At 36.8% G+C, this 27,295-nt stretch overlaps 1 protein-coding gene across 1 annotated transcript in view; it reads left to right on the top strand.

The window, feature by feature from the left end:
- The window catches only part of BARD1 (BRCA1 associated RING domain 1), a 73,373-nt gene that overhangs the window by 25,562 nt on the left and 20,516 nt on the right, over positions 1–27,295 (top strand). The window contains exons 4-6 of the mRNA XM_008049215.2: positions 5,419–5,499; positions 6,058–6,230; positions 21,217–21,325. Coding sequence (XP_008047406.1) covers positions 5,419–5,499; positions 6,058–6,230; positions 21,217–21,325 — 363 coding nt within the window. The remainder of the gene's footprint in view (positions 1–5,418; positions 5,500–6,057; positions 6,231–21,216; positions 21,326–27,295) is intronic.

Raw genomic sequence — 27,295 nt, 5'->3', positions numbered from 1 at the left:
AAAAAAAAAAAAAAAAAAACTTCAGTGGAGAAAGTAACCACAATGTGGTGAAGTAGCAAGAGAACTAGAGTTAGAAGTGAAGCCTGAAGATGTGACTGAATTGCTGTCATCTCGTGATACAATTTTGAACAAATAAGGAGTTACTTCTTGTGGATAAGCAAAAAATGTGGTTCCTTGAGATAGAATCTACTTCCAGTGAAGATGTTGTGAACATTGTTGAAATGACAACAAAGAATTTAGAATATTAAACAACCTTACTTGATAAGGCAGCAGTAGGGTTTGAGAGGAATGTTTCCAATGCCTAGAGAAGTTATACTGTGGATAAAATGCTATCAAACAGTATCACATGCTCCAGAGAAATTGTTTGTGGAAGGAAGTGTCTATCAGTGTGGCATACCTTATTGTTGTCTTACTTTAAGAAATTGTCACAGCCACTCTAGCTTTCGGCATCCATCAGCCCGATCAGTCAGCAGCCATCAGCAGCGAGGCAAAACCTTCCACCAGCAAAAATTATGACTTGCTGAAGGCTCAGATGATTGTTAGCATTTTTTGGCAATAAAGTTTTTAAATTAAGATTATGCACATTGCTTTTTTTTAGAGATAATGCCGTTGTATTTAATAGACTATAGTATAGTGTAAGCATAAATTTTATATATGCTGGGAGACCAAAAAAATCGTGTGACTTACTTTATAGCAATATTACTTTATTGCAGTGATCTGGAACCAAACCCACAATATCTCTGAGGCATGCTTGTATTTTATTCAGTGAGTTCTGACTAAGAAACCACAGAAATATTTAACGCATTTTAGAATTCCATTCCAGATGTATTTTGTTTATTTATTTTGGTTTTAGCAGCATCTAATTTCTGAAAGGGGAAGTCCTAGGTACCTAGTCAGTTGCTTTACAGGGAAAAGCTTAACCATGGTGGGTAATCTCTGTGCAGGTGAAGTTTGGACTTCCAGCTAGTTCTCACTTCCCTTGGTTTGGGATCAGGTTCCCTTTGCCTCTGTTATTTTATGAGTTGCTTTAGGTTAATTTTTTTCTTTTGGTCATTACCATGTAGAATTAGAATGGCGACTTTTAAAAGGTTTTTGTGTACTTTTTGTGAATACCTCTATGTTGAAGGTAGGGAGTATGCATGGTGGCAGTTTATCTGTGTACTGTCCAGGGTATTTTTTGTACTTAATTGTGATGTTCTGTATTATTTTTGCAAAGATGTTTATTATTAATGGTCTTTTAGAAGAACTAGCCTTTATAATTAGGAAAAAAGTTTTGTTTTTGTGTGTATGTTTTTGAAAGCTAATTTATATTGCTAGAATATGCATGTGTCTGCAATATGCATGAATATATAAGGATTCTTTCCTTTGAAAAATTAGCAATAAAAAATTCAGTGATGTATATACACACGTACTCTCTTGCTTTCAGACTTGAATGCATTACTTGAAAATCAAAAGCATTTAAAATTTCTTATAAGCCTTGGTAAATTCTTTCCTTAAAAAATTTTTTTTTTGCTTTGGTTTAAGAAAACCTCAATTATTCTTTTAAGTTTTGAGGAGTCAAAACCAGAGTACTTATTCCCTGGAAAATATTCTGTTAGAGAAGAAAGTAATTTAAGGAAATCAGAATCAGAAGTTGATTTATTTCCTGGAAACTTCATATCAGTTCAAGCCTATCCAGTTACTATAGACCCTATCTAATTATCATAATTGTATTTATGTGCATGACATTACATTTACATAAAGTAGAAAGATGAAAATATGACAGACAAATTTTCAAGTGCTAGGGAGGAGAAAGCAGATTAGGTATAAAAAGCAAGCAGTTTGTTAATCAGCTGTACATTTCAGGGGGTGGAATGTTAACAGGAGACACTTTGATAATATGAAGAGGTGACATGAAAGAAAAATACCAACTGCCTAGGAACTTTAAAAGAGATTTTGCTTTTATTCTCCAAACTGTCACTCTGTTTCTATTAGACTTTTTCATTCCAAATTGTTCTTCTATTATTATTATTATTTTAAAGATGTTGGGTACAAGTCAGGATTAGGTACATAAGTAATCTATGTGCATGTGAAGTTTAGGCTTCCAACTGGTCCTCGCTTCCTCTGGTTTGGGATCAGGTACCCTGTGCTTCTATTATTTTATGTTTCTTTAGGTTGGTTTTTGTTGTTGTTGTTGATCATTACCATGAAGAATTAGAATGGGGACATTTTTTAGGTTTTTTTGTGTACTTTTAGTGGATACTTCCATGTTGAAGTTAAGGAATATATATGGGGGCAGTCTATCTGCATACTGTTCAGAGCATTGTTTAAAAACATTTAAGTGAGTATCTTGGCAGATGTTCCTGACTTCATTTTGAACTGACTTGAATATATAGAGCAAAAGTTGGTAAATACATGTTAACTTGCTCTAGAAGTGTAGAATTTGCCCCATTGGGAACACTGATAAAAAGTTTTTTATTGGAACTTGGGCAATTTGAAACATAATGTTTACTCTTAGAACCATTAAACACTTAAGGTCATCTAGTTAATTTACATTAAAGTATATATTGCATACGGATTTTTTTTTTTTTAGAAAACTTTAAGTAAGCTACCATTTTATGATTTGCTGTATTTGAGAAACAGCCCTAAACATGGAAATAGAAGTAAATAGTAATAAAAAAACAAAATTAAAAAAAAATTCCCAAATGCTATTGTAGTTAGGGGCTTAGTGATTTCCTTTTTTTATTTTTTTATTTTTTGAGTCAGAGTCTCATTCTGTTGCACAGGCTGGAGTGCAGTGGCACGCTCATGACCACTGCAGCCTCGACCTGTTTGGCTCAGGTGATCCTTCCGCCTCACCCTTCCAAGTAACTGGAACCACAGGCATGCGCCACCATGCCTGGCTGATTTTTTGATTTATTATAGAGAGGATATCTCACCAAGTTGCCCAAGCTGGTCTCAAACTTCTGAACTCAGGCAGTCCTCTTACCTCCGCCTCCAAAAGTGTTGGGATTACAGGTGTGAGCCACTGTGCCTGGCTGACTTAGTGATTTCTACATTGTTAAACCAATAGTGGGAAAAATTAATTTCAGAAAAGAGTAGTTTGGGGACTGGTGGTAAAAGGGGAGGGATTTATTTTTTCCTAAAGAAACACTTTACAAAGTGCACAACATTATATATGTAACTTTTGTCATATGTGACTTTGCTCGGTCTTTCCTAGAGTAAGGTCTGCTAGTTATTTTTGCTTTGTCTTTGTAGACTTAGGTACTATACCCATCCTCAGTTATCCTAAAACAACCAATTTAGTTATTTTTGCAGTGACTGGTAATAATCATGTAATTAATTAATTAATTTCCTTCCTTTTTTTTTTTTGAGTTAGTGTCTCATTCTGTTATCCAGACTGGAGTACAGTGGCACGATCATGGCTCACTGCAGCCTCGACCTCCTGGGCTCAGGAGATCTTTACACCTCAGCCTGAGTGACTGGGACTATAGGCATGTGCCACCATGCCTGACTTATTTTTTATTTTTTTTGTAGAGACAAGGTCTTGCTATGCTACCTAGACTGGTCTCGAGCAATCCTCTTGCCTTGCCCTCCCAAAGTGCTGGGATTACAAGCATGAGCTACTCACTGCACCTAGCCAGTAATGTAATTTTAAGAAAATTTTACCTATGTCTCATTGCATGAATGCTATCCTTTTTCTTAAAGCCTTACATTGTTTTGCAAAGGGGTAGTATCTCTTATTTTGTAGCTAATATTTTTTAAAAGAAGACTTTATGACTTAACTGATACTTAACATAATATTTCATTAAATGTGAAAGATAGCTGGGCATGGTGGCTTACACCTATAATCCCGTACTTTGGGAGGCCAAGGTGAGAGGATTGCCTGAGCCCACGAATTTGAGACCAGCCTGGCCAACTTGGTAAGACCTCATCTCTACAATAAATAAAAAAATTAGCTGAGTGTGCTGGTGTGTGTCTGTAGTTCCAGCTACTCGGAAGGCTGAGGCAGAAGGATCGCCTATGCCCAGCAGGTCGAGGCTGCGGTGGCCAGGAGTGTGCCACTGCACTCCAGCCTGGGTGACAGAGTGAGACTCCGACTCAAAACAAAACCAAAAAAAGTAAAAGAGAGATGTTAGCTCTTTCCACATTAGATTAAGGGACACACTTATGAAACTATGGTTTATATAGTTTGAGGATTATGTTTCTCACTTTGGGAATAGGAACAAAAAGAAGAGTGAGAGGAGAGACTACCTGAGACTAGTTCCCCAGACTTTACTCCTTTGTCAGGGTTCACTTTCACTGGAGGCTGGCAACAGAGAGAAGCGTACCTTCAAAGCTATTTTATTTCTTCTTTCAAAAGACAGCTTTTAAGGTCTCTTCACCTGTATTAGGATTTAGTTAGATCATGACACACAAGACACAGAACATTCAAAATTGGAAGGGGACTTTAATTTTAGTGCTATTTGATAATTTGAAGTGTCTTAATATGAAAGTAGAATTAGTATTGTCTGCCCTTAGTTTGTTTTCATTGCTTTGTGCCTCATTTTAATTCACTTACTCCCACATCTTGTTCATCTCCTTCAAAAACAGGTTGTGAATTGTAAAATAAATTATAGTGTTTTTTGTTTTTCCTCACCTTCCTTCTCCCTTCAGCACATCAGTGAATCGCTTATACAAAATTGTGTCTATCTCCAGAGTGTTGGAATAGGGAAAACAGAGAGAAAAAGATTGAAAACCATTTGTCTAGTATGAGATGTGTAAGGATATATCATAGATTTTATTAGAAGCTCCATTTCCTATAGTTGAGTTAGTTGATAATGGGTGATGATTTTATTCTTGAACCAGACAGGTGTCAAAAATTAAATGCTGACTCCTTGGGTCATTTTGAATAAGTTGCTACTGATCTCTTTTCTGCCGTTTTAAACAGAGCAACTGCTTCTGCCTAGAAAATTCCTTTGAGCAAATAAAGTGAATGAATATAAACTAAATGAGTAGTTTGGGGCAGTTTTAACTTTGGCTTCAATGAGTAGTCTTCTTGGATTTACACAGTTTTGTTTGTTTTAAACAATACTTAGAAACCCTTTTCATGTATGTGCACAAAGGATTTTTTCCACAAATGAAATGATGACTTTAAAAATTCCATTATGATCAGATGATCTTTGACCTGTATCCCTTATTTGGTATCTTGAAATGAATTCTGAATATGGGTTGCTGATAGAGATTTTGTAGTCTGTTTTTAAGGTTGACCATATTTCTCAATACTTCAAAACATTCATAGATTCATAATTGTTTATTAGCTCATGAAACAATAGCCGTAAAAGAAAAATATTTGTTTTACTTTATCTTGAAGAGGACAATTAAAAAAAATCCCAAACCTTAATATCTTCTTTACTCTCCTCAGTGTTTTTTAATTTTATATTTTCATTGTTCTACTAGGGTGACATACCTTCTGTGAAATACCTCTTACAAAATGGAAGTGACCCAAATGTTAAGGATCATGCTGGATGGACACCATTGGTAGTTTTCTATTTGTTTTCATACTCATTTTTGTAATGTTTTATAGTTCTTATATATGTTATGTTATGTAGAACATATGTCATACTCTGTTGCTTACACTACTTTTAGTGTGAAGAATTTGTTTTCTCCAAGTTTGAGAAAATGATTATTTTCTTTCTAGATTTTCATTTGTGACAGGCAAGATATTGGCTACCTTTTGACTAACTACCTTTAGATTTAGGAATCCATTTACACTATATTGCAGAATTTACCTTATGAATGGAGGTAACTGACATTAGGCTCCATCTTGTAGCATTGCATGCCGCTGGAATCAGATTTCTCGAAAGAAAGAGACGTCAGAGGAACTGAGTCTAGGAATGTGACCCAAGGGCGTGATTTTCATTGAGGATTTATCTCAACCTTATTCTTACACCCTATCCAATTGCAAATACATAGAGGCAGTAGAAATCTTTTAAATTTACTGAGATTTACATCTGTTTTTCTAAATTGTGATGTTATTATAATATCCATTGCTCTTTTTCATCACATCTCTCATCCATTTAAAAAAAATATGATTAGCATGAAGCCTGCAATCATGGGCACCTGAAGATAGTGGAATTATTGCTCCAGCATAAGGCGTTGGTGAATAGCACTGGGTACCAAAATGACTCACCACTTCACGATGCAGCCAGGAATGGGCACGTGGATATAGTCAAGCTGCTACTTTCCTATGGAGCCTCCAGGAATGCTGTGTAAGTAGCTCAACTTAAAAACTGTTTTTTAAATCGACTTGTATTCCTGTATCAGTGATGAGGCAAAGAGTTTAATACCCAAATTGATGGCTTTCTCTCTTTACTTTCACAACTAAAATAGGAGGTGATCATCAGTTTCTGTATTTAAAACCAGCATTCATGCCCTTTTTCCTTTATGATACAGTTGGTCCTCCATATCTGTGGGTTCCAAGTCTGAGGATTCAGCCAACTACAAATTGAAAATATTTGAAAATGTTTAAAAAAATACGACAATAAAACGATACAAATAAAACAATGCATTATAACAAACATTTACATAGCATTTACATTGTATCAGGTATTATAAGTAATCTAGAGATGACTTAAAGTATATGGAAGGACATGCATAAATTAGGTATAAATACTATGCCATTTTATATAAGACTGGAATATCTACATTTCGGTATCCCCAGTGCCCCATGGATACCAAGGGATAACTGAACTTTTAACTCAGAAACAATTGTCTAATTAATTTTGGAAGCTTTCATTTTAGGGACAAATTTGCTAGTGTTTACATTCTATAGATTGATTCATACTTTTTTTTTCTTTTTTGAGTTGGAGTCTCGCTGTCATCCAGGCTAAAGTGCATTGGCACGCTCATAGCCACCGGAGCCTTGACCTGCTGGGCTCAGGTGATCCTTCCGCCTCAGCCTTCCAAGTAGCTGGAACTCCAGGCACACGCCACCATGATGGCTAGTTTGTTTTTGATTTATTATAGAGATGAGGTCTCACCAAGTTGCCCAGGTGGGTCTCGAACTCCTGGTCTCAGACAGTCCTCTCACCTCCACCTCCCAAATTGCTGGAATTACAGGCATGAGCTACCCTGCCTGGCTAGATTGATTCATACTTATTAATAAGAAAATAATTATTATAAAGGGAGTTAATTATGAATTATTTAAAATATTTTATATGTTTTCTGTATATTTAGTATGATAACAGATAAAGTGTGTAAGAATTCAGATGTTGGGCAGATACAGTTGATTTATTTGTTAGAATGTTCACATCATTCACATGGGGCTCTAGGTAAATTGTTTTGCAATGTTAGGACACAGATGCATTAGTGAATACTGGCAGCTGCACTTAAACATTGCTGTTGTCAAGAGTGTCACAAGCCAATACTGTACGCAGGTTTGATATTTTTAATCTGGAACTTGGTTTATGTCTCCCTGTATATTATTCTCTTTTCAGTTAATTAGGTAGTTGAAATGAAAATGCAAGAATGGCTTTGCCGTTGCCCCGCTACTTCCATAGGTTTGAAAAGAGGACACGAAAGTCAGCTTGCCTTGGTTACAGAGGCAAATAAGAATTACAAAATGCACAGCTTCTAGGTTGTAATTTTTAAAGGTAACCATTTAACGTAATGGAACACAAATTAATAACGCAAGAATGCACTATACTCTGGTGCTGTTACTTTCAGCAAATGTGTTTAATCTCTTTTATTTCTCATCACAAGTTATAAGATAATTGGGGAGACAAATATATGTATTCTTCTGTTTTTTATGATTTTTTTTTGTTTGTATGTGTATGTGTCCATATACATGGACCTAACAGAGACAGGTTCTTTAAGAACCTAATAGATAAGCTCCTGCTGTAGGTGTAGCAAGCCATTTGATAAAGCAGATCATTGCTTGGGTCGGGTGAAACTGAATAGTTTCCATCCTAGAGTTCTTAAATCAGCCATGACTACTTTAATGAATGGAGCATTGGTCAGGGCGTTAGGGAATCCAGCTTTTATTTGTGACTTCATTATTGACTTTATAGCTTCAGGCAGGTTAATTTCTGTGTCTTGGTGTCCTCACCTATAAAACATGGGTGATGCCTGCTGCGTTTCTATTTCTTCAGAGCATAGTGAGGATTAATGAGCCAAAACACAGAGTCTGTCTTGTGGTTTGTACACCATGATTCTTCACTGCACTGTGGGTGCTTATTAATATACAGGGAGTGGCATGAGACAGTGAGCATGTTTGCCTTCACAGGTGCCTTCAATGTTGTTTTAAATAGGCTTACCAGGTGAGTGGCAGGTTAAGTATGTCTGTAGCCCAGCGCTGTCCAGTAGACCTTTCTGTGGAGATGGAAATGTTTCTATCTATGCCGAACACTCAGTAGCTACTAGCCATCTGTAGCTGATGAACACTTGAAAATCACCCATTGCTACTGAGGAACTAAACTTTATATGTACCTTCTTTTAATTAATTTAAATATTCCCATGTGCCAGTGACTACCATATTGGACAGCTGGTTGATGCAATTAGGATAGTTGGGAAGGATTGTTTATTTGACAAAAGAGGTTGGGATCGATACGGGATAAAGGATGGTAGGGAAGATGCATGTGTAGATTTAATCCTAGGGTATAACAGTGCTGTAGCTGTTTCTAAACATACTTTTCTTCAAGACTGTTGGTCATCATACTTAAGTATTTCCCTGTATTTTTTGCTTTTTGTTTTATCTTGAAGTAGTTGTTCTCCTGATTGGCTTTATGCATTTCTTAACTGATCTCTGATTCAGATTACTTTTGTTTAATTCACTTCTCATACTGCAGCCTGTGTGCCTGTAAAAAGCATGAGTGTGGTCAAATCATTTATTTGCTTAAAGTTCGTCAGTGTTTTAAAAATGTTTTAAAAATTAAAGTCCAAAATGTGGTTTTTTAAATAAGGTCCTGTACTGCGTTCTTCTCCAGCCTTCTCTATCTTTCCACAGCTTCTCCTGTCTGCCTTTCCTGCAAGTATTTTTTGCATTAGCCTTTCTGAATGTTTGTTTTCTTAAAATTTGCTATTGCCTGCTGCTCTTCGTACATGCTTTCACTTTGTCTAGAATATTTGTTTTTAGTAGCCCATCTCTCATACTTTGAATTTCATTCTAGTTATCATTTTCTTTTGCCTGCCTTTGCCTTTCTTGATTCCTCATACCTGTGTATGGTGCTTCTCCCCAGTCACTGCACTTAGGCAGTAGTATATTTAAGGCTTATTATTTTCTCATGAGGTTGTGTGCTCCATGGACCAGGGATCCTCTCTGCTCTCAAGGCCCTTCCAAGTGCCTAATGTAGTCTATACCCACATTGGTTTGTAGAGTGAATTAGTGCGTGTTGGAATGAATACAGATAAGTATAGTTTTTCTTCTTATTCGGTAAGAGGTCAGATGAGATGACACTGGGAATTGCCTCCTTCTGCCACCAATTTTACAATGTGACAGGAATGTCTAAAACCAAGTTTCTGTAAACTGTACCTGTCCCTAGGGTGGTAGAACTGGTGTGTGGTAGCTGTTAGAGTAACTGTCATGTGCTCCCTGGGCAGAATTTTTAGTCTGTTGTCCAACTGTCATCCATAGCATCCTTTTGGGGGGATTGTGGCAATCCAAAGTAATTCTTATAGCCGTAACACTTTTAAGACCCCTTCCCTGCTATTTCTCTCTATGTGTGTCTGTCTCCTTCTCTCTCTCTCTGTCTGTCTGTCTCCCTCTCTCTCTCTCTCTCTGTGTTCTAGATACTGTCCTTCTGGAATTAAGTAGTGACAGGTTAGAGTAAATGAAGCTCATTGCTCTCCTTTCTTCATTTCTTAAGGAGAGCATGGAAAGTGGGACTGGGACATGGAGGCTGTGAGGCAGCAGTCCCCAACCTTCTGGCACCAGGGAGCAGTTTTGTTTTGGGATGATTCAAGCCTCAACATTTATTGTCCACTTTATTTCTGTTATTATTGCATTGTAATACATAATGAAACAAGTACACGACTCACCATTAGAAAGAGAGAGAGATGTAGATGGAAGTGGTAAATAAAATAATGGGCAGGTCACAAACAGACCAAGTTTCAGATTCTGACTTAAAGCCGGCCATCAGATGCAGGTGTGCAATTGAAGTACATCAACTCACCATTCACTGATAGGGTTTTTATATGACTCTTCAAGCAATTGATTTGTGATGGTCTCTGTGCAGTCAAACCTCATTGCTAATGCTAATCTGTATTTGCAGCCGCTCCCCAGCGCTAGTATCACTGCCTCAGCTTCACTTGAGATCATCAGGCATTAGGTTCTCTAAGGATTGTGCAGCCTAGATCTGTCACATGTGCAGTTCACAGTACGGTTCAGGCTCCGATGAGAATCTAATGCTGCTGCTGGTGTGACAGGAGGCAGAGCTCAGGCGGTAATGTGAGTGATGGGGAATGGCAGCTGTAAATACAGATGAAGCTTTGCTTGCCAGCCGCTCACCTTGTGCAGCCTGGTTCCTGACAGGCCATGGACTGGTACCAGTGTGTGACCTGGGACTTGGGGACCCCTGCTCTAGGGTTCTTACTGTTCTTCTTTTTGCCTGAAGTTCTTACCCCTTATAAGCCATTAACATCTCAGATTCCAGCATCTGCGTTGCCAAGCATGTTTTCTTTTTCTTTCTCTGCTTATTATCTCTCTCTTACTCTTGATGGAACTGTTTCTTCATTAACCAGGAATAGATTCTTCCCATCCCTGGAAGAGGGGTAAGAACCAGAAAGGGCAAACAAAGGCCATTCTTCCATCTGTCCCCTTTCAGGGCTTGGTTACTTTGACTAATTGAAGACGTAGGGTTCTTTTGCTTATTTTAAGTTTCCAAATGGCTCCTTTAGCTCTGGGACAGACATTTTGGCTGTCTTCTTCATTACCTCAAGGCTGAAACTTTTCTTTTAGATGCCTTTCTTTCCTGCTAGGCTTTCCCATGCTCCCTCCGTTGCTCTTCACTTCATCCTCTCCCTTGGTTCTGTCTGGTTGCTTATATGCTAGTAGGAGTGAACAGACTGTTAAATCACTGATTGTGGAACAGTGTGATGCGTGCCTTCATAGTACAGTGCCTATGATTCTGGGAAAACCTAGAGTAGGGACTGTCAGTAAGAATAGAGGAATCATGAAAGACTTTCTGGAGGAGGAAATACCAACAGTTTTGAAGAATGAAAGATTTGGGGGTGATGGGCTTTTCAAAAAGATAAGATGTGGATGCTAAGGTACTCTAAGGCCAGATGGCTTGTTCATTCATTCTACGAACTTTTATTAGTGATGCCAGTCTGGAATGAAAAGGGGAAAGAGGATGAGGAAAGAGGCCAGAGAAGGTGGGCAGGAACTCTGAAAGGCTGTGTTTGCTAGAGTTCCAATTGTAAATTGAAAATTTCTCCCCACACTGGGCAGGAGGTGCAGTTAATAGGTGTATCCAGTAATCCAGGGAAGGAGTGATGAGAGTGTGAATTAAAATTATGATAGTACAGTGAGAGTGGGGAAGGGTGGAGAATTAGCTGTTTTTATTAATTTATTATTTCAGGTGAAGTTGGATTTACTTGGTAAAGTTTCAAAAATACTGTACTAGGATGTTGATTGAAATTGGGATTACAGTGGCTTAATAAAGTCACTTTCTTACTCAGGACCATGATATGTTTCTCTACTTATTTAAGCAGTCTATTGTATATATTTTAATTATACTTTTAATCTGTTTTATAGAACTGTGTGTATGTACACAAATGTATATAACTATTTTTTGAGATTAGTCTTAGGTATAAGCTGAGTATCTCTTGTCCAGAATGCTTGGCATCAGAAGTGTTTTAGATGTTTGATACTTTTCAGATTTTGTAATGCTTGCAGCTACATAATGAGATATCTTGGGGTGGGACCCAAGTCTAAATAAGAAATTCCTTTGTGCTTCATATACACCGTATACATATTGCCTGAAGGTAATTTTTAAAAATATTTTAAATAACTTTTTGCATGAAAAAATCTTAGTATTTATGTGTGAAATTTTTCTCTTGTGGTGTCATGTCAGTCCTCAAAAAGTTTCAGATTTTGGAGCATTTCAAATTTCAGACTTTCGGATTAGGGATGCCCAATCTGTACAGGGTTTGATTTTTGTTGTCGTTGGGTTAGTGAACTGGATATTCTATTAGTAAGTATAATTTGTCATTTCTGATATATAGGAAAGCTTTTTAGAAAAGTTTTTTTAGTGCATTTCTTTACAGTTAACGCAATTCTAAGGATTTGATTTTTACTTTTTAGTTTTAATTTATTACTAGATTTGTCAAACCTTCCAGAGCAGTACTATAAAATAATGGTACTAGTTGGCTTGCTTATTTAGTTCTTTTTAAAATACTGACCAGAGGTTTACAATCAATATTAATATTAAAAATAAAGATTGGTATTGTTTATTGTCCTGTGGAAGCTTTCTTCCATTTTTTTTTAACATTTTTAACAAGACTATATTTTATTAAATGACTTTCAGCTCTTTTACTCATGATGTTATTAATTTTTAAATGCTAAATCCTTCTTATATTCTTGAGATAAGCTTGACTTGATGTAGTATGTTATTCTTTAAACAAATATTTTACATCACTTAGCTAGGGTTTTAATTAGGAATTTTGCACTTACGATTATGAGTTAAAGTGATTTGTGATTTTGTCTTTTTAAATTTTTTTTTGAGTGCAGTGGCATACTCACGGCCACTGTAGCCTCGGCCTGCTGGGCTCAGGTGATCCTTTTCCCTTGGCCTTCCAAGTAGCTGGAACCACAGGTGCATGCCACCATGCCCAGCTAATTTTTTGATTTATTGTGGAGACAGGGTCTCACCAAGTTGTCCAGGCTGGCTCGAACCCCTGGTCTCAGGCTATCCTCTCGCCTCTGCCTCCCAAAGTGCTGGGATTACAGGCGTGAGCCACTGCGCCCAGTGTATCTTTTATTTTTGCCCTTAGATTTTAATATCAAAATTACGCTAATAGCGTGTAAAAAGTCATCAGGACACTTTTCATCTTTTCTGTTCTCTGTAACACGAATAGAGTGTTTTACAGAAATAATCACCTCCTAACTTAGTGTAACATTATTTATTTTGATAACTGATATATTATAGAATGTATAGAGATGTCTCCAATTTTTTTATTAGTACTTATCTCTGTGAAATACTAATGTATTAAAAATGAAATATAGATACAAAAAGAAGATACGCTTTTTTATCCCATTAGTCACCGTGGACTGTAAAAACCCTGCCTATTTTATACTTTTATCTGAGGCTGTGATTTTTGGGAGGACACCTAAGATTATCTTACTGATGCCTGGCATAGGCCACACATATGAGTTGGGGTCTGTGAGGAAATACTGTCCCTACTATATTTCTCATGTGTGTATCAGAGTATATCAGGCTCATAAAACTTGAAGTCTTCTTTTATGTATTTTTTAGTCAAATGTGATAGTGTTTGTGTACTGGATGCTAAAAACACTATCCTTGGTTTCACATACTTCAGGGCTCTGTAAGCTGAAGTAGGCTTGTAGGTCTGCATTGTGTCTTTTGATTTTCATTGCACTCTAAAACATAAGAAATGCAGTTATTGGAATTTCTTTTGAAAACATGTTTGATAAAAGACCTGTGTCCCCACACCAAATGCAGATTCTTCTTACTCAACATTGGATATATTTTGATTGACTTTATAACTTTCCTGCTACTGTAAGAATTTTAGTTTGATTAATTTCAGTTGGGGATAAAACAAATTGTAGAAAAGAGTAAAGATTTTTATAATGTAACCCAGGGAGAGAGAGGAAAAGCTCAAGACAAAGAAAATCTAGGCTTTGGGTTACTGTTGGATGTTCTTAGGAGAGAGGAAAGCTTGTATAAGATGGTGATGGGAACCAGGTTGAATTCTGATACATTCTGGTCCTAAATTGTCAAAAATGGTGCTAAAACTACATGACCTTAAATTGGAGACCAAGCTCAAGAACTGTCTTTTCAGTGTGATTTATAAAATATAACGATATGCCGGGCTGGGTGACTCAGCCTGTAATCCCGCGCTTTTGGGAGGCTGAGGTGAGTGGATTGCCTGAGCCTGTGGGTTCGAGACCCGCCTGGGGAGCGAGACCTCATCTCTATAATAACTCAAAAAATCAGCCGGGCGTGGTAGCACATGCCTGTAACTTCGGCTTCTTGGAAGGCTGAGGTGGAAGGATCACCGGAGCCCAGCAGGTCAAGGCTGCGGTGGCTGGGAGCGGCCACTGCACTCCAGCCTGGGCGGCAGAGTGAGACTCCAACTCAAAAAAATAAATAAATAAATAAAATAAAATATAACGATAACTGAGAGCCTTCCTGTAGACCAGGAAGTGGCGAGAGTCAACAACTCAGTCATATAATTAGGCACTGGATATTTATGGAAGACTGGACATAGGAAAAAGAATGGAAAAAAGAGGCTTTCATAGTTCCCTGGTAAATTCTCCCAACCCTGTTCTTTCCCATAGAAGCTATCCTTTTCAGTTATGAATTCTCCTGCTGCAAAGTTTTTGGACCCTAAGTCTTGATGATTATGGAGGATTCAAATGTACTATAGAAAATAGTATATTTACTTCAGACTTTCTCTTTTGTTTTTATTTAACTTTAATATTATGGTACCTGTTTTTTTTAAAGGCACATTGTACTTAAAATGCGTTATTATGTGCAATGAGCTTTTGCTATGCAAACTGACATTTGAAAATGTGTCTTATATTTAAATACAGTATTCATGAAATTCTGAACTTTTTTTGCATGAAAAATTTATCTCTTGTGAGCTAAAAGGTCCATTATCTAAGAGGAAAATTTGTTCTATTTTAACCTCAGATCGTAAAACAAAGATTATTTATTGTGCGTACTCTTTGTTGTCTGGGAGCATTTATAATGATAGTTCAAAACGTCATTGGTCATCCATCCTCCCCCCACTCTCTGCTCATTACAGTGTGAACCCTAGGATCACATCAGAACCATCTTGAGTGTGTGGAGAATAACATATGCTTTTTTTTTTTTTTTTTTTTGGAGCTATGTAGGCTTTAGAACTTGGTGCTTGATCTGCCATTAATAGAATTTTCCTTGGAAGGATGTTGAATTCTTAAGTAGAAAATATTATATGGACCATTGGACCTATTAATTGTCCTACTGCCCTAGCTTAATTTGAAAAAATTAATCGTCTACAACCAAGATAATTTATGTTTTATAGCTTTAGAAAACTGTGTTGCTCTTAGGAATTACTGTGCTTTTCCTGCTTCACAGCAAGCAAAGTAACTTGAAAAATTAAATCTATGTGTTTGTAATTTCTTAGTTGTTCATAAAGGATTTCGTTCATGGACTGTCTTGGTATCCTGGCATGTGTGATGGGGTTAGCATTAGTAAAAATGCTTATTTGCATATGTGTTTGTGGATTGACTGAACTGTATGTACAAGGAGCCCATCCCTTCTTTCCTCCCGTTATAGTTGGGCAACTAAGTCAGGGAACCAATGTAGGCAGGTATTCACCATGCCATTTCTGACAGAGAAAGGACATTAAAGAACTATTATATCCTGCACTCTGCCTTTGGGGTGAAGCTGAAACACTAAACACTGCTCTTTAAACCTTTGATAAGTACTTTCTTTTCATCAGTCTTTGTGATTCGGAAGAATTCTAGTTCAGGAAAGGATATCTACTCTTATTTTAATGTTTTTAAGAATATGAACCTTTGCACTTTCCCTTAGTAAACATGTAAATTATCATTACAAAGCATGCATACGGTGTATCATAAAATTGGAAAAATGAAGGTAAAAGTTTAAAACGTAGACATAACTTGTTTTGTTCCTTTACCTTCATTCTGTATGTAACTTTGAAAAATGAAAATGAAACACAGTAACATTAATAGCAGTTACTGAGTTGTTATTATATGCACTGTTTTAAGCACTTTTGTTGCATTAATTCACCTGGTCCTTGCAACAGTCCTATAAGGTAAGCTGTGTTGTTGTCCCTGTTTTACAGATGGGGAATTAGAGGCACAGGTGGTTTAAGTAATTCATCTAAAGTTGTTTGGAGTTTCTTAACTGCTACTTGAAGGAAGTCTAACTCTTTATTTTTTTTTATTTTTTTGAGTTGGAGTCTCACTCTGTCGCCCAGACTGGAGTGCAGTGGCTGCTCCCGGCCACCGCAGCCTCCACCTGCTGGGCTCCGGCGATCCTTCCACCTCAGCCTTTCGAGTAGCAGTAACTACAGGGGTGCGCTACCACGCCCGGCTAATTTTTTGATTTATTGTAGAGATGAGGTCTCGCCAAGTTGCCCAGGCGGGTCTCGAACCCGCGGGCTCAGGCAATCCTCTCACCTCAGCCTCCCAAAGTGCTGGGATTACAGGCTGAGCCACCAAGCCCAGCTAGGTCTAACTCTTTAATACCTCCCCTTGTTCTTATATAATTTGATCACTGCTTACAGTTCCAGAAAACCCCATGCTTCTGTGATGCGTTTACTCTCTTTCCCTTTTCTCTCCCTCTCCCTTCTTTTTCTCTTTCCCTTTTTTCTCCCCCTCTCCCTCTCCCGCCCTTCCTCCCTCCCTCCTTCCCTTCCTTCCTGTCTTGGTGTTTCTGATTTGTTGTACTGTATCACTTAAAGTCTTTCACATACTCTTCTTTCTGCCAAATATTCTTATTTTATTTCTGTACCCACTTCTCTACCCTTTCAGGTCTGGGAAGCATTACCAGGCTTCGAGCCTTTTTATGCACTCTCTGCTTTCCGCCTCTGAGCTCTGTGAGGACAAAAACTCCCTTTTATCTCCTTGGTTCTTTAGTGACTAAAAGAGAACTTGATACGTTAAAAAATAAAGAAGAAGAAAAAGAATTGTTGAGCGAATAAATATTTTCCAAACAGATTGCAATACAACATTTGTAACTACCTCCCTACATGTTTATACACAAATACTCATTGCGTGTGTGTTAAATAAATAAATGGTTATTGCTAGTTTTAATATATGTATAATATGCATATTAATCTATACATCTACTTCATATATGAGGGAGCATGTCCTATAAACTGGAATTATCTTTTGGAGGGCTGATTGACCCTTTGTAAGTACACTTGGAATTTGTTCCTCCAGACCAAATGGTCAACCAAAGTTTTTATTTGGAAACTTTGAGAAGGTTGCATCACGATTTGCGGAAGAAGTGCCCCATGTTGTGGCAAATAGGTGATTGGTTCTTCTGCCATGACAATGTACCTGCCCACTGTACCAAGTATTCAGCAGTTTTTGGCTAAAAATTGCATGACCCGTGCCCCACCCTCCCTGTTCACCTGATTTTGCCCCAGTGACTTTTGTTTGTTTCCCCGATGACATAAGTCTTCAGAGAAACTTTCTTTGCCCGTGGGGAAGAGGTGAAATAAAAATCAGCAGAAGAACTAAAAAACATCAAACTGCTGATGAGTTCAAAGACTGTTTTGAGCAGTGGAAAAAGTATCTGGATAGGTGCAGTGCGTCAAATGGAGGGTACTTTGAATGTGACTGAAGTTTAAACATGTAAGAATAAATACTCAACTTTTAATAAATACATTTTGGGTTCTTTGCGGCCCACCTCGGGGAAGTTACTATCAATGTATATCAGCAGCAATTATCTTCCAATATTTTTTTTACTAGTTTTTAGGTAGCAAAAAATCAGTGACTTAAGGACACTTAAATCTTCTGTCAAGGCTTTAAAATTTAAAGTCTTCAGTCATATCTTTTAAAGATTTTATACGAAATGTGTTTTTCAAATTATGATTTTAAATCACAGGTAAAGGTATATATATTAGAGGGAAAAAACTGGTAAAATCTGCCAATGTTATGAAGGAACAGAAAAAAATGTAGAATCAAAAAGATATCCTCTTGGTCATAAATCATCTAAAATGTTTCAGTAACCAAAAATTATACTTTTTAGTATTCAGTATAAAGTATATTTATGTATAATCATTTGTAATTCAGTGAATTAGAGACTTTTTTGCTAGGACATTAAAAGAACAAAATTGTCAAAAGTAGTGCATATAAAAAGGTAATAATGTTCTGTTATGCATTACATGTAAATTCAGCAGGTAAGTTGTTGACATTAACTTGTATTCTCAAAATAGTTTTAAAAACATTGGTGTTACACTAATTCATATAATTTAGCTGGTAGATGTGTGCCTTTTCATTTTCACAGCTACATATTCTCTTTGTCTCTAATGTCCATTGCTTAATGACTGATTATTTCATCAGCTTTTCATATTATATTTGGTCCCTATATAATAAACGCACAGTGGTTAGATTCTTCAACCTGATGGAAGACTTTATTCCATCAATTCCATACATTTTAACAATCGCATCACTTATTTTCTCCATGGGCTCTTCACGTTCATCCTCCATATTCTAGTTTCTAGTCCTGGGCTCAAGGCCATTTTGCTTTCCAGTATGTGTTCTTGACTTCTTGGAAATATATCCTATATTTCATCTTGTTGCTTATGCTTTGGCTTATACTTTATCGGTTTGATACTTGTTTGTTGAATGTATGTCTGTCCTCAGTAGGATTATAGGCAAGGACAATGTTTTCTAAGTCTTACACATCCCTCCACAATACCTAGTTTGAGTATTAAGGCTTTATAGATTAAATAATACTAGAAAATAGAGAATATACTATATTTAAGTATATTTAGAAAAAAATCATTCTATAAGCTCCCTTGTTAACCCATTCTAATAAAATAGCAAATTAAATTATTGATATCTATCTTGAGTCCATGATGTTGCAGTAAATTGAAATTAAAAAATCTTCTCTATTTTAGTCATGGAGAATAACTGATTTTCATTGTCTTCAATTAGTAATGTCACATTGGTAGTCTCTGATATATGCTATAACATGTGGCTTTTCCCTCCATGTAGAATCTGTTTATTACAAAGAGAATAAATCTAATTGTGTGCATTTAAAATTGATTTTTCACACTAAGTCTCTAAGCAAAGTGGTAGTCTGTTCAAATATATCATTATGGGAAGAAAGCACACTTTTTGGTTTCCTTATAATACAGAAGAAATCTTACATATGCCCTATTTTTTTTCTTGCTATAGTTTTTGAAGTTGCCACATGTAAACTTATACCTAATTCCAAATTTCAATGGTTCATGACAAAGCAGAAGCAACATGACAAGATTTAATAGACTCTATCTCCCATGATGCAAGACTGAGATTTAACTGATTATCTTTCCATCTGTAGCACTTGTAATGTGCCGTTCAGTTCATTAGCAATACGGGAGGGTTAAGAGTTCAGTGAATTGTATATAAGCTGAAGCTATCCATAATCCCAGTGAAGAGACCACATGTTTTAAAACAATGTGAGATAGTAAGTTTTGTGCAGTAAGGACCCTAAATGTAAATTGTAATCCTACTAGTCATTTTATAGAGAAGTAAGTTCTTTAGAAGAAATCATCTTACTGTTCTACACCTTTTTTTTTTAATGGTTATGTTTTGGTCTAAAGTCTTCCTAGCTGATAGTTAACGCTTTTTCGTATTGTCTTAATGGTCTTGTATTTGTGTAAAATAACTATACTAAAAGTCATCCAGTTAGTATACATTAAGGTGCACTTGATTGTGTTCTTTCATTTCTTTGGGGTATAAAATTTACATTTGCCTTTGTTAAAAAGTCCTTGTGTGGGCAATGGTTTTGATGGCACATAGTGTGACATATTTTTGTACTTGGAGGTTTGCACTTGGAATATTGGTTCTTCAACTCAGATTTCTATTTTTTGATTCTCATATTTATGGTATGTGTGTGTGAGATTGCATAGCTGGTATGTGAGCATAATAACTTGGATAATGAATTAGGCGGTATCAAGTATAGTGGATGAGATCCTTTTGAAATACCCTGAGATTGGTATAATATAAACAATGACTTGTGTCACTGTGCTGTAAATCAGAAGGCTGAAACACAATGGATTGTGTTATACCTTGGCTGGAGAAAGACTGTTGCCAGAGCTATAGCTGACGTTTGACCTGGACATCAAGGGAAGACTAAGAATACAAACTTGTGTGTGTTTATCCAGCACAGGCCAAAGAAGAAAGAGTAGCTGAACTTGAGAGTCATGAGTAGCAGTCGTTAGAGAAACATTCGCTGTGGTTCATTTCTTATTCTAATCCACTAGCTAGCTTTTCCCATTATTCCATCAAGACAGCTTTAATGATCTTGTCTCTAAACTCAGTAGGTGCTTATTTCCTCTTCTAGCATCAAACAAAGTTGACAGCTTCCTCCCTCTTCTTCCCCTAATGTTTCACTGTTTCCTTTTGGATCTTTTTTCTTTTACATTCAAGAAAATTTACCAAGTTGGTGTTGTGTCATGTTTATGATTTTATATCCTGTTTAACACATTGCACTTTCAGATAAACTATAATGGTCATTTTATGGATATACTGTAATCTTAAAAGCCATAAAAAATTGTAAAAGAAATGCTGATTTTGAAAATGTACTGCCATACTATATTTAAGTCATATTTTGAAACTATATGTAAGGAAGCATAGACAAAAGTCCTGTAGTTTTAACTTGTTATTTACAATTGAAAGACTAAGGTGTAGGCAATATTTAATTTCAGTCGAAATGAACAAGGAGAATATGACCTTAGTCAAGTTATTGGAACCTGTTTCCCTGTCTTTAGTTTCTTGTCTATACAATGATGGGATCATACTTCCAAATTCTCTTTCAGTGTAACATTCTGTGACTTGTGAATTAGTACATGCTAAGAAATTTGTATTGAATTGCTCTCTGAACCATAATTGTTTGTTCTGTCATGGCTGTGATTATTATCGATTATAGTATATATACATGTTAAAATTAATTTTTAAAATGCCCTGTTCACTGCTCTATTAAATTATTTGTCATGTAGCTTAATTTTCCTTCCTTCTAGTAGGTCTAAATGCTTGTCTTGTGAATGCATATAATTTTGTCTTTGTTTATGTAGGCTCTATAGTCTATTATATGTATGTTATGTATGTAACAATATATTCAATGAAGAGCAACCCCTATAATGATGTGATATCAGATTGAAGTTTTACGTCTTCTCCTTTGAATTCAGCAGCTTTTGATTCTTGATCCTTATGCCTAATGTGAATTCTGAGTAATTTATTTTAGTTAAAATTGTATATTATTAAGGATGTTGAAAAAATTGTTCCACTGGTACATCGGTTTAGTTAAGACAAGTCACATATTTAATTAGCCTTGCTTATTTTGCCAGTAACATATTTGGTCTACGGCCTGCGGATTGTACAAACAGTGAACATATGAAATCACTATTGCAGCTACCAGAGGAGAATGAATCATCCTCAACTAGCCCTTGCTTGGTAGTAAGTATGGATTTAACTTTGGGACATTTATATCTTTTATTGAAATTGGTTATGATAGGAACATAATGAAAAAATTTCTAGTTAGAAAATTGCTTTCATTCACCAAACAATCACTGAGCACTTGTGCTGGGTATTAGCTACTGTAGATTCAAAAGACATAATGAGAATATGACCATCTAGAAATAATGAGAATATGACCATCTAGAAATATTTATTGAGCCCCCACTGTATTTGACAACCTTCGTATAATATTGAATATATCTGATAGAACTCTTATTCTCAAGGAGCTTACCGTCTGCTGAGGGGTGGGAAAGAAACAGATTGTAAAAATGTAAGTTCATATAAATAAAATAATTTCAGGAATATAGAAATGAGTGCTTTGAAGAATATGTTGTAGAGTGTCAATGGGTGAAGGTGATGGGCTCCTTCAAGGGCACTGCTTTATTTAGGTGGGATTGTTGGGCAGAAGGGAGACCTTGAAGGAACTGTTTGAGGTGAAACCTGGATGCTGAGGGGAAGCATCTGGAAGGAAACGAGCACGTAAGGCCTTCGGTGGATGAAGTTGGCATGTTTGAAGGTTAGAGAAAAGTTCATTGTTGCTGGAGACTAGTGAGCATATAACCAGACTTTCTGGTGGATTATGTATGAGAAGTAGAAAAGAGTGGAACTAGTATGACCATAACAGTGTAGATGATGGTGTGGTTTGCTGCCATGGAGGAGATAAATAGTTCTGTGTCCAATAGTTCTGTGATAAATAGTTATCAAGTTTTATGTCTATAAGACATCTCCATTTGACATCAAATGGAGATGTTGAATAGATAGTTAGATATGTAAGTGCAGAGCTCATGAGAGAGGCACAAGCTAGAGATAAAATAGAAAGAATGCCTATTTCTTAGCATTCTGTAGCTTATGGAATACAGATGTAAAAACTTACTTCACATAATAAATTTATAATAGAAGTCATAAAAATGTGCAGTGGAATCATAGAGAAAGAAGTAACTAACTTCAGGAGGTGTCAGCGAGAACTTCATGGAGATGACAGAGAAACTGTCTTAAGTTTTTAAGGGTAAAAGTTTTAGCAAGGTATCTAATAAAATGCTGTTAGCTGCCAATAACAGAACACTTTTAGTCAAATGTTTAAAGGCCATATTTATCTTTTATAAAGATAATCCCACTGTAGGGTAGGTGTCCATTTGTCTGACTTAGCAGTTAGTGATTGTCCCAGGAACCCAATTCTTTTTTTTTTGATAGGAGTCTCACTGTGTCCCTAGGATGGAGTGCAGTGGCATGCTCACAGCCACTGCAGCCTTGATCTTTTGGGTTCAGGCGATCCTTATGACTCAGCCTTCCAAGTAGCTGGAACTACAGGCCTGTGCCACCGTGTCTGGCTAATTTTTATTTATTAATTGTAGAGACAGGGTCTCGCCAACCAGCCCAGGCTGGTCTTGAACCCATGGATTCAGGCAATTCTCTCACCTTCGCTTTCCAAAGTGCTGGGATAACAGGCATGAGCCACCATGTCCAGCTCCAAATTATTTCTATCCCTTTACTTTGCCATCCTCAATTTGGTGGCTTTGTCTTCACGCAATTCCCATTGGTATTATAGGATGATTGCCACAATTTCATATGTGACAGTGGCCATCTAAAAAAGAGGCACTAAAACCTTTCCCAGGAGCCTTGCTGTGGACTCCTCCTGTGTCTTAATGGTCAGAACTGGTCAGAAATTGATTTTTAACATACCACAGGACTGGAAAATAGTGTCAGTCCTTGAAGAGTGGGCTACGGGAACAAAATTGGGCTTCTATGAGTTTGGAGAAAGTGAGGAATGGATTTTGAGTAGACAACTCGCATTGTCATCTGCACTCAAGTGTGCAAAGTAAGGATGGCAGCCCAAATCTAAGGAACAGCTGCTTGGAGACAAGGAAGCATAAAATGACCTTAGAAATTTGATATACTCTAGAGTTAAGTGTGAGAGAACATAACGTGTGATCAAGGGATTCTGGGTAAAGAGCTAGGTTAGGATCATATTGTAAAAGGACTTGGATTCCCTGATCGGGAGTTTAGACTTGTCACCTTTAGTGTGTTTTTAACAGGAATGAGACAGTCTGTAGAATAGTAGCTGGGAGTGGAAAGATACTGAAGGCTGATTGGGAGGCTGCAGTAGAGTCCAGGTGTGAAGTGCTGAGAGCTGGAATTGCAGATGGTGATAGTGATGGGGAGATGGAGAGCAGAAGAGGGGTTCTAGAGAGAGATGCTGGACTTACTGTATCTTGAGACTACTCAGATGGGGAAAATAGGGGGAAAAGGGTGAGATGAGGCCCAGAACCAATCAGAGGAGACTTCTTGTCTAGTAAGGGTGGTGGAGTAGTGACTGATGCCATTGTTTAAGATGAGGAGGTAGTTACAATTTGATATGGTCGTAGGTGCTGTCATGAACAAGTTACCTTTACACCTTGAAAACCCTGTGAATCCTACTTTGGCCTTCAGCCTTATAAATGTGTTCCAAACTATAGTTTTGGTAATGAACTGGAAGAGACCCTAGAAATAAGCAGTTTAATTTCATTTTACAAATGAGAAAACAGACCTAAAGAGGTGTTGTGATTTGCTCCAAGGTTAACCAGCCATTAAAAAAAGTTTTTGTTTTTTTTTTAAAGGACCAGTTAGAACTCAGGCTTCTTAAATCTTAGGCCAGTACTCAATTAAGTGCCACCATACTTGGCAACCGTAAATTGATACTTTGTTGTATTCATTTGAACACGAAGTCTCCCAGCAGAACATAGCATAACCAAGTTGTCATTTGCTGGCATTCCTTTTTTGTAAAAGTTGGAAAAAGATTATTTTAAACGTGTCAAGAATAAAGATATCTTTAGGATATCCTTGAGCCTGAGGACGGCAATACCTTTCAGAAAAGAATTTTTATTACATGTAAGAAACCTATACTTTCTGCATATCATATGGACATGGCCCATGAGTGTCATTCTTTACAGTCTTAATGGGTGATAACTTGGCTAAGGAGAAGATAATGAATGATATTAAGGACTTCAAGTTGAAAGGGTAGTTCTTTCAGTGCAGTCCTTTAGATGGCACTTCCGGAATCTACCTTCCCTGGCACTACCAGACTTTGCTTCACTCACTCACTATTTTTCAGCCACATGGGTTGCCTTGCTGTGTCTTGAATCCACCAAGCATGCTCCCATTTCAGGTGTTTCGTACGAGCTGTTTCTCTGCCAGGAAACAGATGTTCCCCTGGCTGGCTTCCTCACGCCCTTCAGACCCAACCCCAGCGTAGTCTTAGCAGAAAAGACTCTGTGCCACCGTCTGTTAAATAATAACCTCCCAGTGCTGTTTAACCCCTTCCCTGCTTTGTTTTACCACTTATCATCTGGCATAATACATTTTTCTTTTATTGTTTTTTCCCTCTCAACCAGAGGGAGCTTTTTGAGGGCAAGGACTATTTTTATTCATTACTTTTACTTTTATATTTTTACAGTTTTGAGGGGTAAAAGTGCAGTTTTGCTGTATGGATGTATTACATAGTGGTAAAGTCTGGGTTTCTAGTGTGCCATCACCTGAATGGTTAACATTGTGCCTTAACTCTTTTGTGTCTTTAATAGCCCTAGCATTTAAACAGCACCTGGCAAATGCTGAGTGCTCATTAAGTATATGTGGAATGCATGAATTAGCACGTATGGTAGAAGTATTTATGATACATGCTTGCCCCTGCATCCTGCCTTTGGTAGCTGGGTCTGGAATCCTTTACACTGGTGATTTCCAAGGAATTTGCTTTAAGGAACATAATGCAGAGGGGAAAGAGTTTGAATTTTTCTACTTCTCATTTAGAATTTGTGTTTGTTTCAAGTAGAGATGAATGTCTTTTGGAAAACTGCTTTGAATTTGCAAGGCACCTTTAATCTTAAAAGATTTAAAGAGCTCCTTACCATTCATTCATTTTGGGACTTTGTTCATGATCTGTTTTGAGCAGCATGTTTATCTTTTGATTGTTTTCTAGATTTTTAACCCCATTTTTCATAGTCTTTAATTAAGAATAACTAATCATCTTATCTAATAAAAAGTACTTTAATTCTTTTGAGTTTATTTAATGCTGAAGAGCATAAGATGTAATCTCTATAAAATCAGGGTACTGAACCTTGGGTATGTATTTTGAACCTCTTTTAAGCCTTTTGGGTCTGAGACCTCTGCTTTTTCAAATCAAAGCCCTAGCATGTGTTTTTGGTAGCTGTTTGCTTTATGTTTTATTATAGCGTTCTTTATGATAAATTAGTGCCAGCTTCTATTTTTTATGCAAATTTAAAAACTATGATAGCAAAATGCTTGACCCACTTTGGTTCTTTCCTCAAGTTGGTGGAAATAGTATCATATGCTATATTTAGAAATGATATATTTTCACTTTTGTATTTTGTACAGAGAACTAATGTAGCTGAAGTGGAATTATATAGTTGAGAAGTAATATGTTCTATTTAGAGCTATTTTTATATTTTTATGGTATTGTAAGAATTTTTGAAATACTTTACTTTTTAAAGTATTATCATCATGTAGTAATTGACTAATCCATAAAGTACACTGAACTACTTTCATGTTATGGAGCATTTATAGCATTTAAGTTAGACATGGTCACATCATTTTATAATTTAGTGGCTAGAAAATTTATATATAGAAATGTATTTGTAAATATGTGTATGGCCAATAAAACCTTTGCAGCTAGAACCTTAGAGGAATAGGTAATTTAAGTAGTTGGATTTTTGAGTGCTGAATTCTGTCATTTAAAAACACTTTTTATGGAAATTTGTAAGAGACAGAATCTCACCGTGTTGCCCAGGCTGGTGCTGAACACCTGGCCTCAAGCAATCCTCCCACCTCATGTTCCTGAGTATCTGGTGCTGTAGGCATGAACCATTGTGCCCAGCTGCAAAATATGTTTTTAGAAATGTCTCGTATGAGTGAGGACCCAAAAACCCAGAATTTATTTATAAAAAAGTGTGTGTGTATTCTTACATGTTTAAAAATTAGTCACCTTCAAAGTACTCTCTATTTGGTGCAAAACACCTATCCAGACACTTTTTCTACTGCTCAAAACAGTTTTTGGACTTGTCAATTTTGATGCTTTTTCAGTGCTTCTGCCGTTTCTTTTCTTTTCTTTTCTTTTCTTTTTTTTTTTTTTACCTCTTCCACGTCGGCAAAATGTTTTCCTTTGAATACGTTTTCATCCAGGGAAATTAAAAAGAAAAAATTTGCTCAGGGCAGGATTGGGTGAATAGGGAGAGACATGCCATTTTTGGTCAAAAATTGCTGAACATTTAGCATGGTGTGGGCAGGTTGTTCGTGTAACTGCACTGACAGAATCTTTCAAATAGAAGTTAACTGAAGTCAAACAGTCTCTCACAACAGCCCTAGATGGTATACTGATGCAGACGAGTTCCTAGAACACTTACCTAGCAGGGGAAACTTGTGCTATAAGGGGCCTGCCATCCAAGAGATAATTCTGGTTTTTTGGGGGTCCCCCGTCATATAGACTTGCTAAAGACAGAGTAAATTCTCATATAATATACTTTGAGTGAATGAGTTACTGAGATCAATTTGCGTGTAGATATAGCCAATGATACAGATGTGTGTGGTTTGTAGAGCATCAGATTGAATAAATTATCACTACTTTGATATGTGAAGTGAATATTCAAATACCAACTCTCTCCCATCTAGTTAGGGAACTTCATTGGTGGTCATCCCTTCAGTGTTTCCCTCATGGTCTTCAGAGTTTTTGAAAACCCAAATGTCCAGTATATATTATGTATTTGTGTACAGATGAGGCCCCATGTTTTGTGTTTGAAAATGACAGTATTCTGTTTGACTTTTTTTCCTTTACCATAATACAGTAATGCTGATTTACCTTTTCTTTCTTCTTTGCTGGCTCATTGCTTCTCTTTTATTAGGTGGTTTTGGCTAATTCTCATGCCA

This window comes from Carlito syrichta, unplaced genomic scaffold (genome assembly GCF_000164805.1).
Source record: "Carlito syrichta isolate Samal-C Ts95f unplaced genomic scaffold, Tarsius_syrichta-2.0.1 Scaffold51764, whole genome shotgun sequence".
In the NCBI taxonomy this organism is placed as follows: Eukaryota; Metazoa; Chordata; class Mammalia; order Primates; family Tarsiidae; genus Carlito; species Carlito syrichta.
Note: the sequence above shows the minus strand (reverse complement) of the source record. Positions and strands in the feature narration are given on the sequence as shown.